Genomic DNA, 26,267 nt, shown 5'->3' with positions numbered 1-26,267 from the left:
CAAGCCAATATGTGTCTTTGCACATGAGATGGGTCTCCTGAATACAGCGCACCGGTGGGTCTTGACTCTTTATCCAATTTGCCAGTCTGTATCTTTTAATTGGGACTTTTAGCCCATTTACATTTAAGGTTAATATTGTTATGTGTGAATTTGATCCTGTCATTATGATGCTAGCTGGTTATTTTGCCTGTTAGTTGATGCAGTTTCTTTATAGTGTCGATGGTCTTTACAATTTGGTATGTTTTTTCAGTGGTTCGTACTAGTTGTTCCTTTACATGCTTAGTGCTTCCTTCAAGAGCTCTTGTAAGGTAGGCCTGATGGTGACAAAATCTCTCAGCATTTGCTTGTCTGTAAAGGATTTTATTTCTCCATTGCTTATGAAGCTTTGTTTAGCTGGATATGAAATTCTAGGTTGAAAATTCCTTTCTTTAAGAATGTTGAATATTGTTCCCCATTCTCTTCTGGCTTGTAGGGTTTGTGCTGAGATATCCACTGTTAGTTTGATGGGCTTCCCTTTGTGGGTAACCCGACTTTTCTCTCTGGCTGCCCTTAATATTTTCTCCTTCATTTCAACCTTGGTGAATCTGATGATTGTGTGTCTTGGGTTTGGTCTTCTCGAGGAATATTTTTGTGGTGTTCTCTGGCTTGTAGGGTTTCTGCAGAGAGATCCACTGTTAGTATGATGGGCTTCCCTTTGTGGGTAACCTGACTTTTCTCTCTGGCTGCCCTTAACATTTTTTCCTTCATTTCAACCTTGGTGAATCTGACGATTATGTGTCTTGGGTTGGTCTTCTTGAGGAATATCTTTGTGGTGTTCTCTCTATTTCCTGAATTTGAATGTTGGCCTGCCTTGCTAGGTTGTGGAAGTTCTCCTGGATAATATCCTGAAGAGTGTTTCCCAACTTGATTCCATTCTCCCAATCACTTTCAGGTACACCAATCAAATGTAGATTTGGTCTTTTCACATAGTCCCATATTTCGTGGAGGCTTTTTTTGTTTCTTTTCACTCTTTTTCTCTAATCTTGTCTTCTTGTTTTGTTTCACTGAGTTGATCTTCAGTCTCTGATATCCTTTCTTCCGCTTGATTGATTCGGCTACTGATACTTGTGTATGCTTCATGAAGCTCTCTTGCTGTGTTTTTCAGCTCCATCAGATCTTTTATGTTCTTCTCTACACTGGTTATTTTAGTTAGCAATTCGTCTAGTCTTTTTTCAAGGTTCTTAGCTTCCTTGCATTGGGCTAGAACATACTCCTTTAGCTCATAGGAGTTTGTGATTACCTAACTTCTGAAGCCTACTTCTGTCAGTTCATCAGACTTATTCTCCATCCAGTTTTGTTCCTTTGCTGGCAAGGAGTTGTGATCCTTTGGTGGAGAACAGGCATTCTGGTTTTTGGAATTTTCAGCCTTTTTGCTCTGATTTCTCCCCATCTTCATGGATTTATCTACCTTTGGTCTTTGATGTTGGTGACCTTTGGATGTGGTCTCTGAGTGGACATGCTTTTTGTTGATGTTGATACTATTCCTTTCTGTTTGTTAGTTTTCCAAGAGTCAGGCTCCTCTGCTGCAGGTCTGCCAGAATTTGCTGGAGATCTGCTTCAGACCCTGTTTGCCTGGGTGTCACCGGCGAAGGCTACAGAACAGCAAAGATTGCTGCCTGTTCTTTCCTCTGGAAGCTTCATCCCAGAGGGTCACCTGCCAAATGCCAGCGAGAGCTCTCCTATATGAGGTGTCTATTGGCGCCTACTGGGAGGTATCTCCCAGTTAGGATACACGGGGGTCAGGGACCCACCTGAGGAGGCAGTCTGTCCCTTATCGGAACTCAAATACTGTTCTGGGAGCACTGCTGCTCTCATCAGAGCTGTCATACAGGGATGTTTAAGCCTGCTGAAGCTGCATCCCCAGCCACTCTTTCCCCCAGGTACTCTGTCCCAGGGAGATGGGGGTTTTATCTGTAAGTGCCTGACAGAGGCTGCTGCCTATTTTTCAGAGATTCCCTGCCCAGAGAGGAGAAATCCAGAGAGACATTCAGCCTTGCTGAGCTGCAGTGGGTTCCACCCAGTTTGAACTTCATGAATGCTTTGTTTACACTTTGAGAGTAAAACTGCCTACTCAAGCCTCAGCAATGATGGACACCCCTCCCTCAACCAAACTTGAGTGTCCCAGGTCCACCTCAGACTGCTGTGCTAGCAGCAAGAATTTCAAGCCCGTGGATCTTAGTTTGCTGGGTTCTATGGGGGGTGGGACCCACTGAGCCAGGTGCCAGGCACTGGAGGAAATCTCCTGGTCTACTGGTTGCAAAGATCATGGGAAAAGCGCAGCATCTGGGCCGGAGTGCACCGTTCTTCCCAGTACAGTCTCTCACAGCTTCCTTTGGGTAGGAAAGGGAAGTCCCCCGACCCCTTGCATTTCCAAGGTTGAGGCAACTCACCACCCTGCTTCAGCTGGCCCTCCATGGGCTACACCCACTGTCCAACCAGTCCTCATTGAGATAAACTGGGCACCTCAGTTGGAAATGCAGAAATCACCCGCCTTCTGCGTCAATCTCTCTGGGAGCTGCAGACTGGAGCTGTTCCTATTTAGCCATCTTGCCAGCTCTCTCTTTAATTCTCTAAAGTTGGTTTTCATTAGTTCTTTGATGATGTTTATAATAGCTGCATTTAAACTTTTTCTTCTAAATCTAGCATCTGAGAATACCTATAAACAATTTCTTTTGACTGCTTTTTCCTCCCCAATTATGGGGAGAAACTTTCTTGTTTCTTTGCATGCCTTATAGATTTTTATTGAAAATTGGACATTTTAGATAATTGTAGCAGGTCTGGATTCTGATTCTCCCTCCCCTATGGTGGTTATTGTTGCCAATTTTTTAAAAGTTTATTTGCTTATTTTGTGTTTGTGTCTTACTTAGTTGCCTGAGATAAATCTATGAAAACTCTTTCTCCTTTAGTGAGTGGCTACCGATTCCTCTACTCATTTTTTGTTTTTTATTTTTATTTTTGGACCATCTCACTCTGTCACCCAGGCTGGAGTACAGCAGTGCAATCTCAGATCACTGCAACATCTGCCTTGTGGGTTCAAGTGATTCTCCTGCCTTAGCCTCCCAAGTAGCTGGGATTACAGGTGCCCACACCATGCCCAGATAATTTTTGTATTTTTAGTAGAGATGGGGTTTCACCATGTTGGTCAGGCTGGTCTTGAACTCCTGACCTCAGGTGATCCTCCCACCTCAGCTTCCCAAAGTTCTGGGATTACAGGCATAAGCCACCAAGCCCAGCCAGTTTGTTTTTTTTTAATTTGTTCTCGTTTTTTAAAATTTCTTCTCATTTTTTAAGACCAGCTCATAGGGGTCACTCTGTTTATGCATAGGTTAGTTGCTAGTGAGTGACTGGGCACAAGTTGTGCTCAACCACCTCAGACCAACAAGGTTTTTTCTTTGCAAATATATCTGTGTGTGGATAGTGAAGAAATTCCAAGTTCAGGCTATTTTCATGTTAGCCTAAGTTTACTGGCTCCTTTTGTGTCTCTCCTATGGGCATGTGGACAGCCTCTGGGTTGACAAAGAACATGTGGTTGGCCTGGGCCCTCTCCAATCTCAGCTGCACATACATGCAGCCACAGCTATATGCATGCTACATCCACACAATTCCAGTCCAGTAGAGGACAGATCCTGGAGGTATTGGCTTTTTCTCTTTGCTTGGTTCCAAAATACTCGGGTGTATCAATCCAGTGTCACTGGACCTGGGCGTTACCCAATGATCCAAATTGTTTGCACCCTCTTCAGCTGGGGCTGAGCTACTAATCCTCATGGTCTGCCCTTCCTGCCAGTAGTTGCATGTTGGCGAAACTGGGGAGAAGGGGAGCAGCCTATGGCTGGAATACCACTGATTATTAGTCTTCTTACCCTAAGTTTAACAATTTATCAGCTAAAAGTGCTCTTAGATTGTGCTATACCTTTTTGTTCAATTTTCAGAATTTTGAAATGGCTATTTTTATTAATTTTGTCCATATTCATCATTGCTTTTTGAGAAAACAATTTACCAGTTTCTTCATTTGACCCTAGTTGGAAGTCCTACCCTGGGATTTTCTGTTGTTGTTTTTCTTGTATTTCACTTCAGAAAATAAAATTTTACATTAAAAAAATTAAATTTGATAAACCTTCTACTTTATCATAATGCATACATATGTTTGCTTAAAATGATCATTTTATTTTGCCACTTCTAGAAACTCTCTACATTCTTGTATTTATTTTGCTGGAGTTTGTTTGCTGGCATGAGGACATGAGTCTTCATGTTCATGCAGAAGTTCTAAGATTGGGTAAAGTGGTGTCATGATAAAAATTTCATTTATTTCTCATATAATTATTGTAGATTGTTCTCAGAAAGACTGTATGTCATTGAAATTTCTCTTTTATATCCTCCTATTCATTTGGTTTCACATTAAATATATATATATATTCATTTCCATAAATCTGTCCATATCCATGCAGTACAAAGATCAAAATTACTCATTGTTAACGAAGAGTGGGGAAGCTTATGATTTATTCTGTGATTCTAAAATGGCAACCTTTGTTGAAAAAAAGTCTCTGTATTGGACATTTTCCCCTTAACTTTGAGTTCATTTATCATTGCCTCTTCTGGTTCCTTACCCCAGGGAATCTTGGTAAAGTGTGGAGCTGGAAACTGAGGGTAAGAATATTGTATACTACTTTTCTTACTAAGGGAGTTGAAATCAGTATAATCAAGAGTGACCAACACTACTTTTTTCTCACACATCCAACATCATGAATTCCAATGTAACTCCTGAAATCTCTGCATTGCCTAGCCATATTTTTGTACTAATTAGATTATCCAGCCATACAGGAAATGTTGTGTTTATTTTTTGAAGCCGGCACATCTTACTTGGCCGGAGAAGGAGAGAGTCAAGGGGAAGGTGCTACGCATTTGTTAACAACCAGATCTCATGAGAACTCACACACTATCACAAGAATAGCAACGGGGAAACCTGCGCCATGATCAAATAATCTTCGACTAGGCCCTTCCGCCAACATTGGGGATTACAATTTGACATGATATTTGGGCAGGGACACAAATCTAAACCATATTATTTTGTAACTGGCCTCTCCCTTATCTCATGTCTTTCCCACATTGCAAAACACAATCATCCCTTCTCAAAATTCCCCCATGTCTTAACTCATTTCAACATGAACTCAAAAGTCCACAGTCCAGAGTTTCGTCTGAAAAAAGGCAAGGCCCTTCTGCATGAGCCTGTAAAATAAAAAACAAATTAGTTACTTCCAAGATACAATGAGAGTACAGACATTGAGCAAATACACCTGAACAGAAAGGAAGAAATCAGCTAAAAGAGAGAGGCTACCGGCCCTGAGCAAGTCCAAAACCCAGCAGAGTAGTCATTAAATTTTAAAGCTCCAAAATAATCTCCTTTGATTCCATGTCTCACATTCAGGCCACACTGAAGCAAGGGGTGGATTGCAAGACCTTGAGCAGCTCCACACCTGTGGTTCTGCAGGGCTTAGCAGATTCCCATGGCTGCTTTCAAGGACTGGCATTGAGTGCCTGTGGCTTTTCCAGGAGCTTAGTGCAAGCTGTCAGTGGATGTACCATTCTGCAGTTTGGAGAGTGGTAGCCCTCTTCTGACGGTTCTACTAGGCAGTGCCCCCATGGGGACTCTGTGTGGGTGCTCCAGTCCCACATTTCTCTTCTACACTGCCCTAGTAGAGGTTCTCCACAAGGGCCACATCCATGCAGCAGACTTCTGTTTGGACATCCAGGTGTTTCCATACATCCTCTGAAGTCTAGGTGGAGGCTCCTAAGCCTCAACTCTTGCCCTCTGTGCATCCACAGGCTTACTGCCATGGGGAAGCCACCAAGGCTTACTACTTGCACTCTCTGGACCAGTAGCCTGGGATCTATCTGGGACAATTTAGCTATGGCTGGAGCTTAAGCAGCTGCAACACAGTGAGCAGTGTCCAGGGCAGTGGGGCCCTGGGCCCAGCCCACAATTTCTTCCCTCCTAGGCTTCCAGGCCTGTGATGGAAGGGACTGCCTAGAAGTTCTCTGACATGCTTTTGAGGCATTTTTCCCATTGTCTTGGTTATTAACATTCAGCTCTTCTTTGCTTATGCAAATTTCTTCAGCCATCCCTCCTCAGAAAATGTGTTTCTCTTTTCTACCACATTGTCAGGCTGCACATTTTGCGAACTTATATCCTCTGTTTCCCTTTTAAATAAAAATTTTAATTTCAGGTCATCTCTTTGCTCATGCATAACAAAAGTGAACTATGCTCCAGTTTCCAATAAGTTTATCATCTCTATCTGAGATCTCCTCACGCTGGACTTATTGTCTGTATCACTATCAACATTTTGGTCACAACAATTTTACAAGCCTCTAGGAAGTTCCAAACTCCCTTATTTTCCTGTCTTCTTCTGAGCCCTCCAAACTGTTCTAGCCTCTGCCCATTATCCAGTTCCAAAGCTGCTTTCACATTTTCAGGTATCTTTATTGCAATGCCCCTCTTGTCTGTACAAATTTTCTGCATTAGTTTGTTTTCACATTGCCATAGAGAAAAGAAATTTAACAGGCTCACAGTTCCACAGGCTGTACAGGAAGCATGGCTGGGGAGGTCTCGGGAAACTTACAATCATGGCAGAAGGCAAAGGGGCAGCAGGCATGTCTTACATGGCCAGAGCAGGAGGAAGAGAGTGAAAGGGGAAGTGCTACACACTTTTAAACAAACAGATCTCGTGAGAACTTACTATCATGAGAACGAACGGCAAGGGGAAAATATGCCACCGTGATCCAGTTACCTCCCGCCAGGCCTCTCCTGCAACACAGGTGATCACAAACCGATAGGAGATTTCGGTGGTGACACAAACACAAACCATATTAGACCTCCACTTGTCTGAACTATGTTTAAGAAACTAATATATAAGTGACTTCATATTCTACCTTGCCGAGACCAGCTCCATCAGGGAGACCCGAATCCAGTGGTGCTAGAGGAATTGAAGACACACACACAGAGATATAGAGGTGTGAAGTGGGAAATCAGGGGTCTCACAGCCTTCAGAGCTCAGAGCCCCAAACAGAGATTCACCCACATATTTATTAACAACAAACCAGTCATTAGCATTGTTTCTATAGATATTAAATTAATTAAAAGTACCCCTTATGGAAAACGAAGGGATGGGCAGAATTAATTGCAGCAGGAACATGCCCTTAAGACACAGATCACTCATGCTTTTGCTTGTGGCTTAAGAATGCCTTTAAGCGATTTTCCACCCTGGGCTGGCCAGGTGTTCCTTGCCCTCATTCCTGTAAACTCGCAACCTTCCAGCTTGGGTGTTAGGGCCATTATGGACATATCACAATGCCACAGAGATTTTATTTATGACCAGTTTGGGGGCCAGTTTATGTCCAGATTTTGGGAGGCTTGTTCCCAACATCTCTCCTTCTTTGATTTGCAAAGAGATCAAAGCAAGGGCAGCTTTGTCACAGTGAGCTACTTCTCGCAGAAGTCAGAATCCGCATCTGCTGACTATACAAAGACAAACAACATAGATTAAAAGCACAAACCTCATTGAAATCACAGAGCTTCCAAGTGTTTTATCCATTTTAATGGTTTACTAGCTGCTAGTCTGTCTGCAGCTCCTTCAAGCATTCCAGTTCCTGGCATGAAGGTCAGGTGTGCCTGGGATGCTTGAAATATTTGTTCTTGTAATTTTGCAATATCCAAAGACAAGTTTGTAGAGTGTCCGTCTAGATACTTTTTATTCTTTCCCAAATTTTGATCCACAAATCCTTATGTTAAGCTCCTAGAGTGGGCCATATCATTTGAGATTGAGGTGCCATGATATCGCCATGGTTCCAGATAATAGGAACTTTTGCCATGCTTCTCATCATTTCTACCATCTGACCGTTTTGTTCAGATCGTCTGAACATAGTGTGGCCGTGGCACACAGACTGAGAGGTGCAATTCAAGCTAAACATCCCCTTAGAGGGCCAATTAATAATGATTCCATAGGAATCATTGTGCAGCACCTCTGCCTGTTCTGCAAAGCAATCTTCCTCAACAAGTATGTTCATTTTTTCGAACTGGGTCCAATCCTGTTTATAAAATAGGTTTTTAAGGGCGGTATGCCTCAATTATAGGAGAGATTATTATGGTAAATACTGAGCTCAGAAAGCATGTGTAACTGTTTCATACAGTGATTGCATCCAGGCATTATTATCAGGCCTTGTTGAAGGAATACTCACGGCAGTGGTGATAACCACTATCATAGCTACCATTAAATTATTCATTGTGACTGGTTGTCCCGCTTTCCTCAGGTTTTCTTCTGCCATCTGAGACAGCTTCTTGATCTGTCCCCAGGTGGGTGGCTGTGTTCGACGGGTGTTGCTCCTGACAGTTGGGGTCCTCCTCAGTGTCAGTCTTGACATGGCTGCAACTGGGGGGTAAACAGCTTCATTTTAGGACAATGATTATCGAGAATACCCACACAGTCAGCTAAATGGGTTTGCCAAGTAAGACTGTTTATAAAGCTTGCTGTATTTGTGCCTTCATGAGAGGGACAATAATTTTTCCAGGATCATATCTATGTAATTTAGTAATCCGAGTTCTCCCAGTCCCTATCATAGTAGTGACTTGATCTAAATAAGGAGTTAGAGTCCGTGAATTAGTATGTGGAAGAAAAAGCCACTCTACTAAGTCCTGTTCTTGGGCAATAACAACAGTAGGTGAATGCTGAGTTGAAAAAATTGGCAAATCCAGAGTTTCTCTGGATCTATTCTGTTTATCCGAGCTTTATGGACTTGCTTCTCAATCAGCTATAACTCTGCCTCTGCCTCCTTTGTTAATTGCCAAGGGCTAGTGAGACTAGGATTTCCTCTAAGGATAGAAAACAAATTACTCGTGGCATAGGTAGGAATGCCTAGAGCAGGTCTTATCCAATTAATATCCCCTAGTAATTTTTGAAAATCATTTAATGTTCTTAGTTTATCCCTACGTGTGGTTACTTTCTGTGGCACAATGATAGTGTCATTTACTAAGGTCCCCAAGTAGGAGTAAGGAGGAGTAGTCTGAATTTTGGCAGGAGCTGTAATGAAACCCGTGTGAGAAATCGAATTTTGCAAGTGATCCTAACATTGAAGTAATATTTCTCGAGTGGGGGCAGCACAAAGTATATCATCCGTATAGTGAATAATGTAACACTGTGAAAATTTTTTACGAGTAGGTTCAATTGCTTGTCCCACATACGTCTGGCAAATAGTTGAACTGCTTAACATGCCCTGTGGCAACACTTTCCAATGATAATGTTTAGCAGGCTGCAGGTTGTTTACTGCAGGCACTGTAAATGCAAACTGTTCACGGTCTTGCTCAGCTAAAGCGATAGTAAAGAAACAGTCTTTTAAATCTATGACTATTAAAGGCCAGTTTTTTGGAATTATAGCAGGAGAAGACAATCCTGGCCGTAATTCTCCAATAAGTTGTATAACTGAATTGATGGCTCTTAAGTTAGTTAACATTCTCCATTTTCCTGATTTTTTTCTTAATTACAAAAACTGGAGAATTCCAAAGGGAAAATGTTGGAGCTATGTGCCCATTTTCTAATTGTTCAGTAACTAATTTCTCTAAAGTCTCCAGTTTTTCTTTACTTAGCAGTCATTGTTCTATCCAAATTGGCTTATTTGTTAACCATTTTAAAAGTATAGGTTCTGGAGGCTTAACAATGGCCACCATCAAAAATTTTTTTCTAATCTTTGGCGGGAACTTTGTTTTTCCGCTTGAAGCGGTTCTTTCAAACCTTGCAAATTTTTTTCTTTGAATAGTTATTTCACAGGTAGGATGTTTATCAGTAATTTGATTTACCCAATAAGTTGCTTTGCCTTGTTTATTTGTGCTTCCAAATCCTCCTGTTCGTTTAATTTCACTTTTTCCCATTCCCACATATGGCACAATCAGGAGCTATGCTATGCGCTCTCCTGGCTCTGCTTTCCAGGGAACAGAAGTAGATATAACAATTTGAATATCCCCGTTATAATCTGAATCAATGACTCCTGTATGTATTTGTATGCCTTTTAAACTTACACTAGACCTTCCTAAAAGTAATCCTATTGTCCCTGCTGGCAAGGGTCCACAGACTCCTGTTGGGACCTTTTGCGGGGGTTCCCAGGCAGAAGGCTCACAGCTTTTGTGCAGTATAAATCTACTGAGGCACTACTGACTGTGGCGGGGGACAGACATTATACAGGGGTGAGAGAATGGCCTGAGCTGGAAATGCCCCAGTTTAGAACGGGGCCCGGGACAGGCCCCTCATGGCGTTTCCTGAAATTGAATTTCTGTCTTTATCAAACTTAAGAATGACACTCACTACCCCAGTGTTTTCCTTTTTTACATTTTGGACATATTTCAGGCTCAACCGTTTTCTTTTTTTCCCCATCAGGTGACCTGACTCGCTGATTTTTTCTACATTCTTTTTTAGTGCGACCATGCTTCCCACAGTTAAAACAAGCTCCAGGAAATGGAGTATTTCCTTTATCCACTCTCAGTCCTGCCATTGCCTGTGCCAACAAAGTAGCTTTATGCAGATTACCTCCGATACCATCACAGGCCTTGATATAATCAACTAAATGTACTTTCCCTCTGATAAGTCACAGAGCAGCCTGGCAATCGGGATTAGCATTGTGGAAAGCTAATAATTGCAACACTATATCCTGAGCAGCCGAATCTGCAATCATCTTTTTAAAAGACTCCTGTAACTGAGCTATAAAATCAATGTACGGTTCTCTGGGTCCCTATTTTGCAGCACTAAAGAAAGGGTAATTTTCCCCACCTGAAGTGATTTTTTCCCAAACACTAATGCACACTCCTCTAAGCTGTTCTATGGCATCATCCTGCATGACCAGTTGTGCATCTAAACCAGTCCAGCCACCAACCCCCAAAAATTGGTCTGCAGATATATTAATTTGAGGTTGGGCCTGGACATTGTGAGCAGCCTGAATGGAAACTTCATCTGCCCACCAAGTTTTAAATTGTGAGTTTTAAACTGAGCAGGAGTTAGACAAGCTCGAGTAAGAGCGTCCCAGTCAGTAGGAACCATCCGACTGGAAAAGTAACATTCTTTAACAGTCCTATTACAAAACGAGAACCTGGTCCATACTCATTTATAGCTTGTTTTAATTCTTTGAGTAATTTAAAAGGAAAAGGCTCAAATGTAGGTATAATATTTCCCTCTCGATCCCGGGGGTGTATTCTAACAGGGAACTGCCAAGCCTCTAAATCACCCTCTTGTCTAGCTTGCTGAATTCCTGCCTGAATAGAACTAAGAGCCATCACTTGAGGTGCTGCTGGAACAGTTGCCGGGGCAACTACTTTTCACCCAGTGTCCTCCAGAAAAGAAAGATCTGGGGGGACATTTTCTTCAAAATAATAAGGAGGGGGTGCAGAAGGGTAGGGATGAACTTCTCCTTCCTTTGCTGCTTTAGCTTTAGCTGGCAAATAAACATGCTCTGTAACCTCTTCTGTTACTTTGCTATACTCTCCTTCCACCTCGTCATCCGTGTGAAAAAGTTCCAAGGTGAAACGAACCAGACCCCAAACTTTCCCCATTGTTACCCTGATGCTTCTGAACTCCCCTTCTTACTCACCGCGGGATTGCTTTAAGAGTTCTCGGCTGTCCCCCAGCTAGTTTTCTGTTCCAGCCATCGCTCCGGCAACCCTTCAACCTGGATTCAAGCCCCCACGAATAGACACCATTTGCCAAGACCAGCTCGATCAGGGAGACCTGAAACCAGCGGCGCTAGAGGTATTAAAGACACACACACAGAAATATAGAGGTGTGAAGTGGAAAACAAGGGGTCTCACAGCCTTCAGAGCTGAGAGCCCCAAACAGAGATTCACCCACATATTTATTAACAGCAAACCAGTCTTTAGCATTGTTTCTATAGATATTAAATTAACTAAAAGTATCCCTTATGGGAAACGAAGGGATGGGCAGAATTAATTGCAGTGGGAACACGCCCTTAAGACACAGATCACTCATGCTTTGGTTTGTGGCGTAAGAATGCCTTTAAGCGGTTTTCTGCCCTGGGCGGGCCAGGTGTTCCTTGCCCTCATTCCCGTAAACCCGCAACCTTCCAGCTTGGGTGTTAGGGCCATTATGGACATATCACACTGCTGCAGAGATTTTATTTATGGCCAGTTTTGGGGCCAGTTTATGGCCAGATTTTGGGGGGCTTGCTCCCAACACTACCTCTTTAATTAGAGTACCTACAGTGTGCCCGTAAGATGATTACTTTTAAATTGAAATTAAAGAAATATATGTTTGTACAGGAAAATATATAAGGTATATTTGGAAAATTTATGACATGTATTTCTTGGACTTCATGCTAAGCAACTGTAACAAAGAGACCGCAACTTACAGTGGCCCAGACAAGACATATTTTTTCCTCTTGCTTAATTCATGTCAGTGGACTGTGCATCATCAGGCCGACCAAGGCCTTGAGTTCTTTCTACCATGCCACCATTACAATCATCATGGTTGATGTTGACTCATCAGCACCGTGTCTACATCCTAGCTCAAGGGAAGTGGAGAAAAACAAAATCCAGGTCAAGTGGCTTGCTGTATTTCAACATGACCCAGAAATTGTGCATCCATTGACCTGAGTTTGTTGCATGTCCACATCGAGGTGCATGGAAGGCTGAGAAATGTCTTTATCTGAATGTCCATTAACCTACCTAGAAGACTGCTTTATGACTGTACTCCAATAATATAAATAACACATACTTCCTGTAGAGTATTTGGATAATGCAAAATGGTAAAATAAGTAAAGAAAATCCATCATTCATTTCATTTTTGAGATATTGACAGTCATACTTTTTTGTGTGTTTTTCTTCCTAGGAAGTTTTTTTAACATACTTGTGCAATTCTCTGAATACATATTGTCATTTTACCATTGCTGTATTATGAACTTTTCTCCATATGATTAATTGACTTTGGTGAACCTCATTTTAATAGCTAACACATGGATGAACTCTTACTTATATGAGTGATATATTGTCCTACTGTGAAATATTGACCTGTTTCCAGATGCTTGCTATTATAAATAAGTTGTTACATGCATTTATATTTTCAGTGTTTTCTAGGTTAAGTTCTTAGGAAAGGAATTATTGCCAAATTGTGTTCAAAAAGTTATGCCAATTTTTACTCCCACCAGCAATATATGAGATGACATATTTAACATTACTGGGAAAATGGCCTTAACTTTCTGGGCAGTTTTTTTTTTATTTGAGAACTCATTGTTTTTGAAGTGACGATTGGAAATAAAAACCCCCCATTTTTCTCTACAATACACAAAAGCACACATGAACACTTTTCCAGCAAGAAAATAGCTTTAAAATCAATTGATTTAATGGTTTATATTTTATAATTTGTTGGTATGTTTATTACCCATGAGTAGTTCTTTGAATGGTCTCTACATGTTATTTACCCTTTTTTCTCTATTATATTTTTATTATTTTGTTATAAATAAAATTATATGTTATATTATTTTATTTTATTATTTGTTTTATTATGTTGTTTTATTATTTTGTTTAAATAATAATAATTATATCATTATTTTATTATTTTGTTTTGTTTATTATAATATTTTTACTATGAAGAACTCATATGTGAGTTCTTTATAGTAAGTATATCAACCTCTACCCAGTATGTCTATTGGAATTTTTTTCTTTTTTTTTTTGAGACAGATACTGGCTTTTCTCACCCAGGCTGGAGTGCAGTGGCACAATCTTGGCTCACTGCAACCTCCACCTCCCATGTTCAAGCGATTCTCCTGCCTCAGCCTCTTGAGTAGCTGGGATTACAGGTGCCCCCCACCATGCCCGGCTAAATTTTCATACTTTTAGTAGAGATAGGGTTTCACCATGTTGGCCAGGCTGGTCTCGAACTCCTGACCTCAGGTGATCCACCCACCTCGGCCTCCCAAAGTACTGGGATTACAGGCATGAGCCACCATGCCTGACTGGAATGTTTTAAATGCTAGTTTGCTGTGTTAAGACACAACGACTACAAACGCCTTAATAGCTTCTTCCATTGCTTTTCTGCTTAGAAAATATCTTCTCATATTCAAATCATTATGTATATAAGATAGTAACATCTTGTTTGTGGCTGTCTTATCTTGTTCTAATGACATCTGCCTTGTAATTCTTTAGTGTATTACCAAATTGCAATTGTTTTAGTTATATAGAAAATATTTATGTTTTCTGGAGCAAGTCTTCTTTCATGATTCTTCTTTCATTATTTTTCTTCCTTTCACTAAGTAATTTTAAAGATATACTTTATAATTATTTTAAAATTTTCTCATGGGAGTGATAAATGTAAAATTTTGATTAGATTTACTATATCTGTATTATAATATATTTTCATTATTATAATACTATAATTATAGTTATCCATTTTATAACATATTTTGAATTGAAATGTCAAAAGATAATTTAAATTATAGCTACACATTACAATGTTATTTATGGTGTTAGATTCTGTATTATACACTATGTTAAAATAGAACTTATTTATATTTTACATATAATTAATTTACTTCTGTTTTATGTTTACACTTAAGGTAATATTTGATATTTACACTAATATATTAATAATATTTTATATTGCACTAATTTTCATATTATAACAGTTTTTTCATTTTCAAAATATCCATTCTTTTCTTTTCTTCCATGCCTCCTTCCATTGATTCCAGATTTCATTTGTGCCTGTTAGTTAGGCTTTCTTGTTTCTTTTCCTAAAACATTCACATTGCTTTGTTAAGATTATTCTTACTTTGTATTTTTGTACTATTGTGAAATGCTTCTCTTCTATATATTTTATAGCTGATCTTCCTGGTATAAGAAAATACTGATTTTTTGTTAATTGTAAAATTGGCTGTCTAAATAAAACCTTATTGTTTTTAAAAGCTTTTTATTTGGTTAACATGAGATTTCTGTATACAAAATTAAGTAATGTGCCCTAATGGTATCTTGTCTCCTTTCTGTTTTGAAAAGTTTGACTCGAGCCTCCCCTCTTCAGGAAATGGCTCATTTTTGTCTCTTTCCCTTCCTCGCAGCATGGAGGAGTGTGAGGCTCTTTGCACAAGACTGGCCATAATGGTCAACGGCAGCTTCAAATGTCTTGGTTCTCCTCAGCACATCAAAAATAGGTGCGTTGAAGTTCTCCTTTTGCTTAAATCTTTACTATGAAATCAATAGCACGATGCAGGGTTATGACTGGAGATGCCTTAGAGGCAAGTATGTTCCAATTACCTGCTGGCATAAAATAGGAGATGAAGGCTCTGAGGGGATAAAATACTGTGGCTAGTTAGTCAAAGACACAGCAACTCCCAAACACAGAGTCTAGCAGTCTCCCTGTAAGGGAGACATTTTGTTTTTCTCTTCCCAGAAGGACATTGCTCCCTCATTGTAGTGACATTGGTAGGGGTGAGAATAAGATTGCCGAGTCAAGATGACCACAGGACACAAAATGTACTCTTTACACACAAAATGCCTTATGAAAAGGCTGTACTGTGATGTCCCTCATCTGCAGTGAATCAAAGTCTGAAAAAGACCATCAACATGTAAGGGTTAGAGAGGGTTGTTATGGTTGCTTTCCATTTGGATTATGAAAGACTAAAGACTTCTTTCCTGTGCTCACTGATCCTTTCTATTTCTTCCTGGTTAATTCCCTTCATGTATTCTCTTCATTTTCTTTTTGGAATCTTAATGATTTTATTATCAATTTGTGAGAGCATTGCTACATCCTGCTATAACATTAAAAAAAATTAAAGATGCCTAAATACATGTTCAATTTCCTTTTAATTTGTTTAACCTGTCATTCTTATGTAGAATAATTTATTCATTTATGTTGATAAATCTCTTATTTTCATTTATTCAGTGTTTTTAAGGTTAGGATTCTCAAGCAGAGATTTGGTAAATAGTCATAGGTAAATTTTAAATACTTTTAATTTATGGAGAAAATAGCTAATGCTCAGGATTGAGATGACATAGTAGGGTGTGAGTGTCCATTTTTAGAGTTAGGCGCTGCTGGAACGGTCAACCTCACAGCTGTTTGCTGCTTCGGGTCAACCACTGGTCAGATGCACCTACTAGAAACTATTCTCGGTATGTACACTGCCCATCTTTAATAGGTATCATCAAAAAAATACTATTTCATGCTCTCCAACCTTTATGAATGCCTACATAAAGTTTTATAACCCATTCCTGATTGTTGGGTGATTTATGTCTGATTTATGTTTACAAATGTTTGCTGCAAGAGCCAGCAGGATGAAGCACATGGGGATAGGTTTTCTCTAGCTGTTGCATTCTACATACTGGAAAATCTGTGCCTACTTCTGAGTTTTGGTTCCAATAATGTGATATATGGGTTGAGCATGAATTGTTAGTGGATATGAACTGTAAGACTATATTAAACGAGAAATGGCTTGTGGGTTATTCACGGAAACATCAAACTTAATAAAATTTAAAAAATAATTTGTGGCCAGGTAAGGTGGCTCACACCTGTAATTCTAGCACTTTGGGAGGATGGAGTGGTAGGATCACTTGAGGCCCAGAGTTTGAGACCAGCCTGGGCAACATAGTGAGATCTCATTCCTACAAAACACTTTTAAAAAGTTAATTTTTGAAAATTATATCCAGGTGTGGTGGGGTGCATCTGTAGTACTAGCTACTTAGGAGGTAGGAGGATCAGTTGTGTCCAAGAGGTCAAAGCCACAGTAAACCATGATTGTGCCACTATACTCCAGCCTGCATGACAGAGCAAGACCGTGTCTGAAAAAATAAAAAGTAAAATAAAATAACATAATTCGTAAAGTGCTTATTCTCCTATAACTATAAACCTATAATAAACATATGATGATGTGTGTTTCTATAATATTGAAATAAAGAATAAATGATTGATCATGACATAGATCGTAACAATAACTAGATTTTTCATAAACTTCGGCATCCATACCTAGGAGTCAGCGACATCAGAACCCATTTCTCTGATGTGGAGCTGCTGAGATGGATGAGAGAACTTTTAGTGGAGCTCCTTCCTCCTCCTCTCCATCCCTTTCTCTCCATGAACATGAATTTTTAGGAACATGAATGAGGAAGAGTAGGGTCTGGGTGTGGGGAAAAGTTCTGAGGAGATAACTCAGGAGAAGGTAAGGGTTTGGAGAGAAAATTTTGGCAGAATTTGGGCAGGGATCTGAGTATCAGGATTTCCCTGTGGAGAAGCAGGAGGCTGGTGAGGAGGGTCCCTGGCTTGGGCTGGGAGACATCTGCCCAGAGGGAGAACAGAAGAAAGGAGCTACAGAAATCCCACAGAGGTGGGACCCAGAGGGCAGGGCTTGGGCCTCAGAGACCAGCTCCCCCGGGGACGGGCAGGTGCAACAAGAGCCTGCTGTGAAAGCCAAGTGGAGTGAAACCAGGGGAGCACGAGGGTTTAGCCACCTTTAGCTTCTGAACTGCAGTCCTGACTTTGACCTCATGAACAGTCAGGAAGCCTCAAACTTCAGTGTAGGTCTCAGCAAATTCGCCTGTGATAGGAAGCTGAGGCTTGCACCTGCTATGGCAGTTCACTTGGACAAAGCAACCATCTTTCAGGGTGAAGGGGGGAAAGTGGAAAAGGAATGTCAGAATCAGAAAAATGAGGAGCCACAGAAATATAGAAGGAAGAATGTATGTGGCAAGTAGGGACAGATACATAAGAGGAAAAACAAAATGGAAAGTGAAGTGAAATTGCCCAAATCAAAGAACTCTCCCTACCTCACTCTCTGCCCCCGGCACAGCCCTCAGAGAAATGGGGCCTCAGATGAGAAACAGCTCTTCCATGGGACTTCAGGCCCCGCCTGAGCGCCCTGAGTTCATCTCACCTTCTTGAGTCTGGGGAGAAAGACTCAAACACAAGAATCACTTCCTACCCCAATCTGCGGGTGGCACTGTCTTTCCTTCCCACCCTGTGTTGGTTCAGTCGGCCCAGTACACCTGTGCCTGACTCTGCTGTTTGTCTTCCCTCCTGCTGTGCTCATTTGAGTTCCTTTCTTGGGTTCTAAGCGAAACCTTGGTACATGCACTTCACCATCAGAGAAGGGTTTCTGCAGAGGACACCAAATCCCATTCCCATGCTCCTAACAGAGCATTAACACCCCAGCATCCTGCTTCATGCCCGGACTCACCTCATCCCTAGCCCACTGTTTTAAAATATCGTGTATTAATAGAAAAATTGAAGTACCATAAGGCCAACAGATCAGGAGATGACTGCCTTTGAAAATATCACACATTACAGTTTCCAAGAATAGGGGTATGGGACACAGCATCCCATGACGGAGCATCAGGTCAGCCAGGAGGCAGAGGGCAGCTGGAAGGAAACATGAGCAAGGGCTTTTATTGTGGTTTCTTTTGGAAGGAATGTGTGAAATAGGACAAGCAGGCCTAAGATCTGCTAGTTTGAATAACTTCAGTGGGCCGTGCAGCATAGGGGTTTTCCCTAGTTGGTAGTACCTGTCCCTGGGGTGACTGGGGAAGGGGGTCTGTGGCTTAGCATGGGAGAGCCCCTTAGAGGAGGTGTTAGAGATCTTGCGTGTTCTGGGTCAGCTGGTTTGTATTTGAAAAAATCAATTTATGCGCAAGTTGTTTGCTATCTTTAGGAATTGCCTAGCTCTGGGAGGGGCAGTTCTTCCAGAGTCAGCAAGTCCCCACATTTTCAAAGTATTAGAATACAGAAGATAATAGGCATGGTTAATATACCCACTCCAGGACTTACCGAGGTTAAGTGGAGCCCTAAGTGCAGGGCCAATCACATTCTCCCTGCCTGGAGGAAGCCAGACTTGCCCACTTTGCAGAGGAAGGCAGGGAGCTCTGGCTTTGCCAGAGGTTCTGAAGTCCCCCTCCTCTTCCTTGCTACAGACTTTTGTTCTTCCTGGGAATCTTTTAAATAGCTTGTTTTAGAGCTATTATCTACATAGTGAATTTCCAAACACTTTGAGGTTATAGAGCTGTATTAAAAGACAAGTTCCTTGGACCCCTGGTCTGTGGATAACCTAAAGCTCTGTGTGACTGGTCTGTAGCAATCATCCATGAAGAAGGGCCTCTGAGAAACAAAAAAAAAAATGCAATAGGCCACTATCTAGTGTTTATGTCTATCCATTGATATCAAGTTGTTATGTTAACCGTGATGTTGCTTCTCATCTGAGTCACAATTTAAGAAAAGTCAATCAATATTAGATCTTTTGCTGGTAAAATTGAGGCTGTTTGCTTTTGACATTTAATATTTCTTTAACAAATGTTTATTGAAACCCAGCAAGGGGATGCAGAGGTAGGTCTGATGCAGTTTATGCCTGCTTTGGTGCTCACAAGTGCAGAGAGTGAGCCCTGCACACACCTGGTGACATCACAAGGCCTAACAGGGCAGGCAACATAGAAAAGGTATCAACTAGGGTGTTCCGTGAAAGGGCCATATATGCCAAGTGGTCTCCAAACCCAGGAAAAGTCGAGAAACCAAAGAAGGAGGAAGACAAATCCAGTGTTTTGGTAAAGGGTGATTTCCTGGGGCACTTATGAATGGAAGTGTGGTCTTGGGAAGCAGCAAGACAGGTAGACCTCTGCAACATTACTCCCCAGACCCAGGGCTCTTGTATCATAGGGAAAGGACACCTACCCTAGAGAGATAATTGAAGACACCCCTCCAGAACAGGCAAGAGTGCTGCATACATCACGGGCTATCATTTGTACAATAACATAAGGGTCACCTTGATCTAAAGGCAGGAGCACATGTTCTTACAGGAAGGACAGGAAGTAAAGTAGGAATCAGGAGGCACTCGCGAGACCAGGCTAACGAGAAGTTAGTGTGGCAGATTAGCATCCATGATGAGGTCATTTTGTCTCCACATGGAGCCCTGAGGAGGAGGATGCCTTTTTTAGTTTGAAAAAATAGGGAAATATCTTAGACCTGGAGGTACAGGTAAAATTTGGTTAAAAGGGGATTTAATTCTAGATTGTATTTAGTAATAAAAACATCACTACAGAATCAGAATTTGAGAGCAAGTAAGAGGGACAGACATACCAGTCAAAGCAAAGTTTACATTTCAACATGAAAAGTAAAGTAAATCCTCAGGTTAGGTAAAAGCAGCATGACTATTTTAAATGTTCCTTGGGCAACCTTCGGCTTTGTGGTCTTAACTTCGTTTCTGCAGCTCGGCGTTGTTGCATTTTGGGTTGGATAATTCTTGGTTGTGGGAGGTTGTCCTGGGCGTATAAGATGTTTAGCATCATCCCTGGTGTGTGCAGCACGCTCATCCCAATTGTAACAACTAAAAATGTCTCTGGACATTGGCAAATGTCTTTTGGGCAGCAAAGTGTCCCGGTTGAGAGCCACTGTCTCAGCTGTTATTTTGTTCTATGTCCCCAGAGACATGGAACATACTGGGAAACCTAGTTACAGTAATAGTTAGACCAGATTCCAAAAACATTAGGCAGTCAACCCTGCCTTTCCTATGACCCAATCTGAAACGTGTCCTACTCAGTGGCTAAGAGGAAGCAGGTATGAAGTAGCAGTATGTCAGCAAATGGGCACAAGGATGGGTAGAGGGCATTGCACACAGGGCATTGTCTTCCCAGAGGCAAACCCTCTGGGCTGTGGAGTGACCTCATTTTGCAAAAGTCCAAGGTCCATGGGAAAGGAGTGCTGTCTTCTCCTTTCAGTCTCAGTACAGCCCCAGTATGAGATGTATGAAGTCATAGTGGAAAGCCAGATGGCCTGAGAGGAGCTGCAACTCTGCAGGCCAAGGTCACTCAGGTGCTTTCTCATGCTCCTTCAAATACATCCCTATCCCACCTCAGTGTCTGTTCTTACTTGAACGCTTTGCTTGGACCACTCTCCATCACCGATTACACACTACTCCCACCCACAGACACCCAGGATGATTCTTCCTTTTCCCTTGAGACTTCTCGGCTTTTTCAATGCTTGGCATTTTGTTCCCTTTGCTTGTGTTTTTTTCTTTATAGCAATAATCTTTTCCTCGTCTTTGGCATAAATTTGCCTCCTGCCTGCCAAAAGATCTGTTTGTAGAGTGTTTGATATCCACCATCTTACCTCGTTCCAATTCAGTGCTCTGCTCCTGGAGAGCACAGACTGTGTCTTTTATCAGTCCTACTCTTGCGATATGCTCACATATCCATGCGATTTTGGAGACAAAATCTGAGGGCAAGGACAACCAGTCCAGTCCTGGAGGCCTTGGTGTCCGAAAACCCAGGGGTACCAAATAAACAGAATATATGTGGTCCTGAAATGTTTAGGTTTTAGTTCACCAAGAGGTTTAATACTGCCAGATTCTACATTCATTGTTTACTAAATTGGTGTCCTATGCTCTTCTCAAGCTCCAGATCTTCTTGTCATAGTTCCTTAAATTATCTTTTTGATACTCCTAAGTGGTTAAACAATGCTTTAAACTTTAGATTGGTATTACAATATATTTCTAAACTGCTGTATGTGTTCATAAGTTAAGGACTAACCAAATTAAAGTTTGAAGAATCATGTCTATGGTATATCACTTCAACAAAAGAAGTCAACAATGGATTTCTATTAGTGGGATTTAGCTAAAAGGATTTTCCTGACTCTAGTTTGGGACCTCATCATGCTCTTCCTGGCTTCAGCCAACACCAACTGCCCCAATCCTGAGTCTGGTGCAGGTGGAAATATTTGTTCAAAATTGGTAACTGATTTCCCAGAAGGACAGACAGTATCTAGAGTGTAGAATTTCGGGGACCCAACCTCACAGGGAAAAGTAGATTCGCTCCCTCCATGGTCATCTTGGCCTCATTCCAGCACTTCCCTTCTTCTCTCCCACCCTTGTGACCCTCCGCCCTGTTTCAACTGGAGAAATCATCAAGTCCCTCCCTGTCCCCTCTCCAGCCTGCAGGACTCTTTTTAAGCTTGCAAGGTTGTCACAGAGTGGTCCTCAGATGCATTCTTCAGCTGTCCTTCCTGTGGCATTACCAAAATACACCCTCAAAGGATTATTATTATTTGTTCTTTCTGCAGAAACTTCTCTCCCCTAATCCATTCTCTGCTTCTCAGTTTCTCTAGCCTAGACCCAGTTTACACCTGGGATACACCTGTGCCAGTTTCCTCCTGGAGCAGAAGGGGTTATAATGCTGCTGGATGTCTTCCCTTTGGGCTCAATAAACTCCTGGAAAATTCTCTTCTCCCCTTTTACTCCCTGGCAAAGGAAAATCTACCCCTTATAAAATCTGTAGAGTATGTCCTAACGTGCAATCCTGGACCATCTCTTAGTGATATTATGCCCCCTTGTCTTGCATCACTATATTCCCTTCTTCTTGCCTTTCTAGCCTATAGATATTCCCCTTTCCTAATTGTCCTCATCCTCATCTTTTATCGCTTTTATCTTCACCATTTATTATAGTCTCTTATCTACTGCTCTGAGCAAGGTATATAGATTATCTAGCAATCTGGATAATAATATTGAGAACTAATTCTTATATGGTACTTATTGTATGCCATCTCTAAGTGCTTTATACACATGAATCAATTTATTCCTCATCCTCATGACAGTCCTACAAAGTAGCTTTTATTATTAGCCTTCATTTTATAGGCATAAAAAAGTAGTCGTAGAAGGGTTGAGTGACTTTTCCAGGATTACCATCTAGTAAGCAGAGGGATTGAGATTTGAACCCCAGCATTCTGGTGCTACTTTGCTCTATGATGCATCATCTCATGATTGTCCACATTTGACAAATGAAAGAAGTGAACCTCCCACCTGTGGGAGAACTGCCTTTCAGCTGCAGCCAGTCTGACTCCAAGCTTGCAGGCCTGGTCACCATTTCCGCTTCCCTCCTGCTGGAGCACATCCCAGAACTGTAAACATGAATGTGCAAACTCTCACTCATCTTCAATGGCGTCTGCACCAGCAACTCTCTCGTTGACATGTCTTTGGGCAAAATTTTAACATCTTTTCCATTCCTGTTGAGACCTCATCACCCTACTCATTTAATAAATAATTTCTAATTTCCTGAGAGACACCTCTTGTCAGCTAGCTTTTTGATGGGCTCTCACAAAGTTTTTGTTTCTTCATCATCCTTCTCTTTCTTTGTGTCTGCATCTGAGAAAGAAATCTGCTTCTTTATTAAGTGTTTTTCTTCTGTTTGATGATAACATGATTGATTTCCCTTGGGATACCTTCTGTCAGTGGTTTTATTCTGCTTTATATCCTTGATCTTTTCACAGTCACGAGCAGTTAATAACAGAATATCAACCACATAGACTTAACCATATTCATCATTATTTGTAGTAAGAATCCAGAGGTAACTGATTATTGGCATTCCTTGAGAGGTCCTAGACCTGAGAGTGTGGGTGTTCCCAAAGTGGCTGCTGTGGCTCCACCCAACATATCTATGTTCTAAGCAACAACTAAGAGAAGCAGAGAAAAGCAAAAAGAGCACATACCAACTGTCTGTTCCCTCTTAAAGTAGCTTTCTGACAGAGTCCTACCCAGCAGCTTGTACTTAGGTTTATTTGTCTAAGAAATGTTTGCTTTAGCTGGGCACTTTGCTACTTAAATGAGGTTAGGTTTCTGTTCCCGAGGAAGATAGGGATCATGGATGTGGAGTGGGAAGCCTGAAGCCTCACTTATTCACCTGACTGGATTCTTTTCCTCCATTGAGGGTGGGTCATTAGGTTGAGCAGTTGAGCTGAACAGACTCTTGGGCTTTCGATTTAAGATTGTTGTATGCTATGAAAGAGCCCACTATGTAATAGAGATTCATGAGTTTATGTGTGAGCACATGATTTTGTGTGTGTGTGTGTGTGTGTGTGTGTGTGGCTCAGTTAACAACAGAGGAGAGCTGGAGTGGAGTGGCACTCACCTAATAGCCACGGGCAGCTAAAACTATCCTTTTGGGCACTGAAGTTTTGTCCTAGGCAATTAGGGATGCATCCTCAAATCCTCTGCATGTCATAAATTGAGCACATAGTGGTGCCCTGGTAGCGAGCTGCCTTTGTACTTGCAGACACTGAGCATATACGTAACTCACCTGTAGGGAACCATTAACAGCTGCATGCAGCACCTATTTGCTTTTCTCCTGCCTTGAACCTGATTGAGGTAGGAGGCTTAAGTCTGACTTGGTAAAAACGCTCCTCTCATGGAGAGGAAATAAAGTATGCTTCTGAAGCACAGAGTTTACAATTTGAAATACTCCAGGTCAATTTATGATTTTGGGGTGAGGGAGGATAAAGGCTGTTTATTTTGTTGTTGTTGTTTTTGTTGTTTTCTTGTTTTTTTTTTAGACAGAGTTTTGCTCTTGTTGCCCAGGCTGGAGTACAAGTACAATGATGCAATCTCAGCTCACTACAACCTCTGTCTCCCGGGTTCAAGCAATTCTCCTGCCTTAACCTCCCAAGTAGCTGGGATTACAGGCATACGCCACCATGCCCAGCTAATTTTGTATTTTTAGTAGAGATAGGATTTCACCATGTTGGTCAGGCAGGTCTTGACCTCCTGACCTCAGGTGATCTGACCGCCTCAGTCTTCCAAAGTGCTGGGATTACCGGTGTGACTCAACGCACCGGCCTGTCTCTCTCTCTCTCCCTCCCTCCCTCCCTCCCTCCCTCCCTCCCTCCCTCCCTCCCTTCCTTCCTTCCTTCCTTCCTTCCTTCCTTCCTTCCTTCCTTCCTTCCTTCCTTCCTTCCTTCCTTCCTTCCTTCTTTCCTTCTTTCCTTCCTTCCTTCCTTCCTTCCTTCCTTCCTTCCTTCCTTCCTTCCTTCCTTCCTTCCTTCCTTCCTTCCTCCTTTTTTATATTTTATAAAGAAAACACAGCTTCAAATGATTTAAAGAAAATTGTTAAGATTATGAGAATTTACATTTCCTTGAGTTATCAACTGAAAACTTTGAGAACCAAGAATAAAAGTAGAATAAAGTTCAAAGCATCCCATCATAGATGTGTTATATAGCCATCTAAGTTAAAATATAAATAATAGCCTAGAAGGGTTTGTTTGTGGATTTTTTTCGTAACAAAATGAAAGGAGGCAGCATGTTGTTTGAGCTCTCAAGCTACCACTATCTGAATAGCTGCAAATTAATGTATCACCTCATGTGACACCATATGCTTTAGTGTGGCAACTTTGACTTAATATATCTATAAACCATTACTATAATCATAACATCTCAGATTAACATTGCATCACCACATAATGAAGTGGATCATTTAAAAGTGAAATAGATAATTCAGTCTGTTTATGTCATTTTTCACAAATGGGGAAGGAAGTTTGTACATGAGCACATAAAATAATTTCTGCCATGATGTGGAACTATGGAATGATGTGCTACTGAGTTATCTTTTTCTACATTTTACTTTAAAGCATGATATAATTCAGCTGCTGCTACTAACCACTGAACTAATTCTGTTTACTAGAAATGTTTTTATTAAGAGAGATAGTGCACTTCCATATCCTCAGCATGTTTCACCTCACCCGCTATGTGTAATTTGTCATCTCATTTGTTGTCACAGCATCATGTTGTATGAACACAGTATTGCTCTGACAAAATTAGCTGGGAAGAGTTTCTGATTCTCATGTCATTCTCGTGCTGGGCATTTTGGTTAGCTGCCTCTGGTCTTGGAAATTCAGGTCATGAACAGTATCACCCAGAGCTGTCACTTTACCAAAAGTAAACATTCGGCATTCATTTCCTAACATTTTCTGTAAGAACAACCAGAATGCTTTTCACTCACAATGAAGATGGAGAATAGAAGTGTTGGAGATATTTTTAGATGGCTGAAGTTGTTGGGGACTCAGACTCACATCATGAGTCCTGTTCATTCACACACATTTATTGAGTAACCACTTTATTAGAGATGATGAAAATGTGATTCCTAATCTCAATAAACTCAGCATAGTGTCAGAGGCAGAAACATGACAATGAATGCAACACGATGTGACAATTGTTCTAAGAGACTGGTGAACAAAATGCTGTGTTGTGCACCTCAGTTTAAACCTGCAAACATTACTGAATGTTTACACAGTGCCAGGGTCTTGGGATTGAGTGGGTAATAAGGCATGAGCCCTGTAAGAACTGGGCTAGACACACAAATAAAAAAAAATTACATAAGAAAGACCATTAGTGCCATAAGAAGGTTTCAAAGTCCATGAAGTAGGAGTTAGGAGGAGGAAGAATGCACACCCATTGTTTTCGGG

At 41.2% G+C, this 26,267-nt stretch overlaps 1 protein-coding gene across 1 annotated transcript in view; it reads left to right on the top strand.

Moving 5' to 3' along the window:
* Nucleotides 1–26,267, top strand: part of ABCA13 (ATP binding cassette subfamily A member 13) — a 502,662-nt gene that overhangs the window by 455,467 nt on the left and 20,928 nt on the right. The window contains exon 59 of the mRNA XM_073008854.1: nt 15,130–15,222. Coding sequence (XP_072864955.1) covers nt 15,130–15,222 — 93 coding nt within the window. The remainder of the gene's footprint in view (nt 1–15,129; nt 15,223–26,267) is intronic.

This window comes from Chlorocebus sabaeus, chromosome 21 (genome assembly GCF_047675955.1).
Source record: "Chlorocebus sabaeus isolate Y175 chromosome 21, mChlSab1.0.hap1, whole genome shotgun sequence".
NCBI classification, from domain to species: Eukaryota; Metazoa; Chordata; class Mammalia; order Primates; family Cercopithecidae; genus Chlorocebus; species Chlorocebus sabaeus.
Note: the sequence above shows the minus strand (reverse complement) of the source record. Positions and strands in the feature narration are given on the sequence as shown.